Consider the following 6838-nt stretch of genomic DNA (forward strand, 5'->3'; position numbering starts at 1 on the left):
GGCGGTAACTGGTGCCGCGGGTGCGACGCGCCCGCGCACCTCGTACCGGCGCATTGGAACGATTCGTTTCACCGGATGCTGCACGCGCTCCGGTCCGCCGTGCCGCCGCTTGGTCCCGCAGACGTGGTCCGAGGACCGGCAACGTACCGGGTGCTCAGGATCGAGCCGGACCGGTACAGCGACGAGCTCGTGCGCCGCGTCCGCGAGTACGTGGACGCGGAGCTGGGCGTCACCGAGACTGGCGTCCGGCGGTACGAGCGGCTCGTCTATCTGACGGTGTCTGTGCGCCGGGCCGCCGCGACGGTGGTCGGTTACCTGGAAACGGAACCGGTGACCGCAGCCCACGCGCTCGGGCCCGATGGTCGCCCATCGCCGGACCGTCGGCGCGCTGTCAAACACGGTGTGTCCCGTATCTGGGTGGCCGTCGGCCACAGACGTCGTCGGGTCGGCACCAAAATGTTGGACGCGTTCCGCGCCGACCACGGGTTGCGTAGCCGCGACGTCGCGTTCGCCTCGCACGAGATCCAGTGCGGCGACGCGTTTGTCCGGCACTACTCGGCCGCGGACGACGAAGACACCGTCGTTTCGATATACACGCGTAGTCCGGCATGGTACCGATAGCAGCCCAACCTTCACCGTTCTGTTCGACGCGGCTAATATTATTATGCCCGTACTCGTCATCCCTTCCCGTTATACTTGCAACCCATACAATTGTTTGTTTTTTTGTCAAATGTAGGTACCTCCTATTTAGTTTCATCTTTATGTGTGTACTGTAGTTCGCGTCCGTTTTCTCTACGAGATTGATGATCCATGTTCATAATGGCCAAAATACGTTTCGACGACGATAAACCATCGTGCACACCCAACAAATCAATCAATAATAATTACGTACCACCGTACCAGGCCCGTAGGTTCTGAGATCGGTTAGGATCCTATGTCATCCTGCACTTATTTTCTTGGATCACTTACACGGTAATGATTTTTATATGGAAATATTTTTTATTCCTTGATAATATAAATCAGATACCGAAGCGTCGGAAATCCTTTATTAACTTAAGAAAATTATTGATATATTATGGGTAAAAAAAAAAAACAGGAATAATATACAAAATAACAACATTTTTTTTTTTTTATTTTATAATTTGTATAACTGCCAAAAATAAATTTTATTGAGATTTGATGCACATACATTTTACACAGGATAGATAAACAATTTCAATTAGTTGAATCCCTAACTTTATTTTCCAGATTATTTAATATATGAAATCTTCGTATTTTTGTTATGTTTCCATTAACATTTGGCAAAGACTTCATTGTACGTGCAGCTAGCTATAAAGCAAATATAATAGTTTTACAGTGAATATATTTGTGTATACAATAAAATTTGTATTATTCATTTTATAACTGTAGTACGCACTTCTATTTTTTGAACCAATTCAATTTCATTGTTCGTACATATGTAATTGGTAACTTTACCATCTATACCAGAATTTAAACGCCCAGTACGTCCACATCGATGTATATAGTCAGCAATATAATGAGGGAATTCATAGTTAATAATATGCTTAGTCTAAAAGCCATATGATTAAAATTATATACATATAAAAAGTAGTAAAAATTATAAATAATGATTTACCCGTATTGTATTTAATCCTCTGGAACCTATATCTGTAGTGACCAATATGTTGACCAAGCCATTTTGGTATTTTTTAAATTGGCCCTGTCTAATTTCATACAACATATCACCATGTAAATTTATTGCCTTGATGCCATTTTCATTTAAAAACATTGTCGCCCAATCACAAGTACTTGATTTATTACTATAATAAATAAAATGTAAATAAAATTAAAATATTATTTTTTATATAAGACATATTTGGACCAAACTAATCAAATTAAAAGTTATTTTAATTATTTTTTAATTTTTAACTACAAATGTATTGCATTAAAAGTTGTATTTTTAAAAATTTGAAAATCAACTTTTTTTTTTTAAAATGTATTAAAAAATATACATAAACATATTCAAAACATTTTCTAACTTAAGTATGAAAATTAATATTGAGTGAAATCAGAAATGCGTTTTACTATTTTGTACTTTTTATTGGAAGGCATTAATATTAACTTAATTTGAAAATACAATACTTTTCACTTACATTTTTACCTAATCGTAATACATTCATTAATTATAAATAACATAATATCTGATTAAATTTTATCAAAAATAATTTACCAAAAATGTATTAAACTTTTATAAACTACTACAAGTAATCTTAAGTTAGTTTATGTCAAAAATTGGTAATTGTAAATAAATATCAACAGTCATATATTTTACCAAAATATTATTGTTGGAGTATTGCTTTTATAAAGTTTTTTCGCTAGTAATAACAATGTTGATGGCTTTTCCCCTAAATTGGTTTTAATAAATTTTTGTTGAACATGAGGAAGGATGCCATGTAGCTTGTCAGTTTTAATTTTATTTAAATTGTCCACCTATGAATAAATATAAATGAAAAACTTATTTGATTTAAAAGTTAATAAATATAAAAGATGTATAAAGTATATAAACAAATATAATTACATCTATTATTCCACCCAAAATATCAGATAAGCTTGTTGGCATTGTGGCACTAACCAACAATAATTGAGTTAAGTTTAAATTAGATGATCTTCCATTACCAGTCTTGAACTATAAGAACAAATACAAAGTTAATATAATCATTAATAATAATAGTTTGAAATAGTTTTAATATTTTAAATAATAATCATTATTTATAAGTACATGAAATCTTGATAAGAAATGATTCACTAATTCATTGAAACTATCATCCATAAGAGTATCTGCTTCATCCAATACAACATGACGAACATAACGCATTGAGTATATGCCTGTAATAAACAGTACAATGTTTATTTTAGTGACAAGAATAGATATATTTTTTTTTTATGTTAAAATATAAAAATTAACATTTTATTAGACCATTGTTATTTAAATATTTAACCTGTGGTGGTTAATTTGCTTAACGCTCCTATTGTAGCAATAATTAAATCATTTTCTTCAAAAACTGGATTAGTTATTAGTCTTTTTGTGTGACCTCCAGTGATCACTTTAACATTTAACGGTAGATCTTCAGTAAACCAATTGGCAAACTCCTATTAAAAATAATTTAAAATATGTGATAAGGTAATCCATTAAATTTATTATATGAATATAAATAATTAATTACAGACAATTTTATTAAATAAATATACATATTTATTATACATACTCCTATCTGATCAGCTAATTCTCTGCCAGGTACAATAACCAAAGCTAAAGGACTATTAAACTGATTTTGTACTTTCACTTTACTTTTATGAGCTAATATTTGTTGAATTATAGGCAACAAATATGCTAATGTTTTACCACAGCCAGTTTCAGCAGCAAGTAAAGTATTCTTACCCTTTAATATTGATGGAATCCCTAATGCCTGAAAAAAAAAGAAAAATTAAACTAAATATCTTATGAGTATTTTTGGTTTTTACTTGAATTTCCGAAGGATTAATAATTTTTTGTTTTTTTAATATATCAATAATAGGCTGTGACAATCCAGTACTTTGAAAGTCAAGCAAACATTTTCTGCTCTGAGGCAAATATTCCTAATTTGAAACAATAAATAAATTAAAATGCAATGATATAAAAATAGCCAAAAAAATTAACTTAAGTACATCATTATAAATATTAATTATAAAATAATCATCTTTGGATTTTTTATTTTTCCATCCTTTTGATGCAAGTGGAATTTCTTTAAAGTCTTCATACCTTTGGTTTCTCTGATGGTTTAAAGCTTTTCGTTTACATTTTATTACAACGTCCTAAAACCAATTAATACATACAATTAAATAAAATATATTTTATTGTTAATATATTAATAATTTAAATTTAAAAACAAGATATATCGAGATCATAAAAAACATTTTTAAGGAATATGTCACATTTTTTATTCATATTTTCAAGCATAAAATGATAGTATCATAAATATTTGGAAGTAAGATAAGATTTACATTTTCAGGATAATATTAAATGTTCTCATAATGATTTAATAATCAATGAGATTTTAGTTGTAACGTGACAAATGTTTTGTAAAATTAAGACACCCAAGAAAAATTAAAAATAAAAATAATATTATACTGTTTTTATTTAGATGAAATACTTAAATGCATTATAATTATTAATCACAATCAAATTCTCAGTTATAAACATTTAATAAATTATATTTATGTATAGTTTAAATTGTAATTTTAACTAATACTATATTTTTAATTTTTTTTTTTATAAACTATTAAGTATATAATTAACCCTTAAGATAGGACAAACCAAATTCATTGAATGTTGATCTTCTTGTACATCTTCTACACCTTGTACTTCAATTTCATCTTTTTTAATTGGTACATACACTGGATCAAGATCTGCATAATTAAGATCAATTATCTTTGTATCTTGAGAGCTAATACATCGCACCTGTAAGAATAAAGTATAATTTAAAAGGATTGACTAGAAATTTGAACATAGATATAATGTGTATAATTAAACAAAAAACATGATATAATGAAAAATAAATAGCTTTCAATTGATAATAAAAATAATTTTAATCCCAAATATTATTTGAAAAATAATATTTTAATACAAACTACTGGCTGCCTATGGGTTACCAATAGTTGTTTAAAATAACCAATAACGATTGATTCTTACACAACACTGAATCTTGTAATTTAGAGTCTCACTGTTTATCATAGACGTGCGCACAGGTGGTGCAGGGTATGCAAGCACACTACCTGCGGCAGTGTGGCTTTACGGCCAGGTGTTTGTTATAGAAACAATTTTTTAACAAACATTTTTAAAACATTATCGCTCTTTGTAACAATTTCGGTTACAAGTTGTAGCTGTAAAAGAACCTTTTCAAAATTAAGTTTGGTTAAAAATAAATTAAGGAGTCAGATGTCACAAAAATGTCTTGAGTGTTTATTAATGATATATGTAAAGCAAGAAATGGCTACAAATTAAAATTTTTAAAGATATCATTGAAGAATTTAAATCCTTAACTCCAGCCATATATCGTCTTGAACTTTAATTTTCATAAAGATATTAAGTGAAAATGTATGTTCTTCATAAATATTATATTATAAGCAAATAAATAAATAATAAATGTTTTGGTTATTATGTATTTTTTTTTTTAAGGTAAATGGTAATGATTATACAATTAATAAAAAAAAAATTATTTTAAGTTAAACCATGCCAAATATTTCTAATATTTTGTATAGGAAAACATTTTAGATGATAGCAAAAATATTAGAGGTAAATAGTAAAATAGGAATGCACCACCTGTGAGTATTGTCGGCACATGCCTATGCTGTTTATGTAACATGTTCACTCACGTTTTGGGTACATTTCGGAACGTTCGATGCCGGCAGTGAACGCATCAAACGGGATTGACATTCCACGCGGTTGCATCGGAACGTGGAGCAAATTCTATAAAATCCGAACAACTTTGAGGCAACGCGAAATTGAAGAGCCATGTTCAGAACGATTTAAAAACGGGAATTGCTACTTAATAATTATTGTTCACACATTTTCTACACACGAGTTCGACAGTGATCAGACGTCCTCGCAAAAAAACAAAATCCACAAATTATGGGGAGAGCTTAAGAAATTTAAAAACAAGACCAGCGTGGGATTACAAACTATGGTAGGAAAATAATATTATCAAATTCAAATGGAGCAGTGATAACGAAACAACAACAAATGATTACGGCAGCGATAAGGGATGAAAACAATATTTATGTTTATCTTTCGTTAGCGTGTCGAATGTGTTGTGAACCGCACGACAATCAGGCACTAACAGAAAACTAGGCAAGTTGCAATATTGCGTTCGTGGTCCCATTGATAAAATTATGCGGTTTTTTTTAAGCCCAGTGAATGATAATATTTAATGAATGGCTGCTCCAGAGTGTCTTCAATAAAAAAAAAATAATTATTATTGGTGTTACTATTATTACTATGTATCAACGTGCTTTGAATGCGCTAATTTCAATCAGGCGTGGATTCAGGATTGAAATATGAGGGGAAGCGAATAGACAACTACCAAGTTACAAAAAGTTCCAAATTCCAAAAATCCAAAGTTCTAACATTATACACAATTAAGTAATAAGCACATATAAGCATATTTTTAAGAAACTAGAATAATTATTAGATTTAAGCATTTTTTGGGGTTTTTTTAGTGCAGACATTCAATTTTAAAGAACCTTAGAATCCGCTGTCTAACTATTACTGAACGACTTACATAACATATATATTATTGTAACTTGTTTACACCATGATAATTATTAGATACTGTTGTCTATCACTTCATTTTTAGAACAGCCATTATAATAATAAATTATGTGTTGGTGTGTCGAGTGATCGAGTGTCGGATACGGAGAGGGTTAGCCTATGTTTATACCCTTACACCAGGTTTCTTAAATTTGTTTGTCATGGGGCCCCCTAAATTTAATGTAAAAAATGCTCCCTTAATCAAAATCAATAATTATTTTTTTTAATTATATAATAAAATTACATGTACTTTTCCACACAGTTTAAATATTAATATGTATATTAAATTAAAGTTTTTTAGTACATTTTTTAACAACATTTTATCAGGTATAATTTTAAACTTTAAATACGTGTTAAGAGGTGTATGAGGGCCGCGGTTTCCAGTTTGAGAATCACTGCCGCACACGTATGGTCCATATCTACACGTTATCTACACGAGCGGCCGGGTACACAGATATGTATAATAAATGTATATATGTTTATTATACATAT

At 30.8% G+C, this 6838-nt stretch overlaps 1 protein-coding gene across 1 annotated transcript; it reads right to left on the reverse strand.

The window, feature by feature from the left end:
* Positions 1–1104: 1104 nt before the first annotated feature.
* LOC112686823 (probable ATP-dependent RNA helicase DDX28) lies at positions 1105–5745 on the reverse strand. Its single transcript, XM_025559268.1, has 12 exons — positions 5413–5745; positions 4355–4498; positions 3706–3852; positions 3523–3636; positions 3267–3467; positions 3000–3150; positions 2780–2886; positions 2579–2686; positions 2333–2490; positions 1637–1820; positions 1418–1570; positions 1105–1329 (listed from the first exon to the last, which is right to left on the reverse strand). Exons 1-12 carry the CDS (start codon positions 5551–5553, stop codon positions 1216–1218), a joined length of 1722 nt encoding a protein of 573 aa, XP_025415053.1. The 5' UTR covers positions 5554–5745; the 3' UTR covers positions 1105–1215.
* Positions 5746–6838: the final 1093 nt, after the last annotated feature.

The sequence above is a fragment of the Sipha flava genome, unplaced genomic scaffold, assembly GCF_003268045.1.
Source record: "Sipha flava isolate LNK unplaced genomic scaffold, YSA_version1 325_pilon_pilon, whole genome shotgun sequence".
Taxonomy (NCBI): domain Eukaryota; kingdom Metazoa; phylum Arthropoda; class Insecta; order Hemiptera; family Aphididae; genus Sipha; species Sipha flava.

Excerpts from the sequence above, each read along its gene's own strand:
- LOC112686823 (XM_025559268.1), bottom strand. The coding sequence starts at position 5,553 with ATGGCTCTTCAATTTCGCGTTGCCTCAAAGTTGTTCGGATTTTATAGA. Across the intron at positions 3,468-3,522 it reads TTAATCCTTCGGAAATTCAA|GCATTAGGGATTCCATCAAT; the intron begins GTAAAAACCAAA and ends TTTTTTTTTCAG. Across the intron at positions 2,687-2,779 it reads ATTTCTTATCAAGATTTCAT|TTCAAGACTGGTAATGGAAG; the intron begins GTACTTATAAAT and ends TTGTTCTTATAG.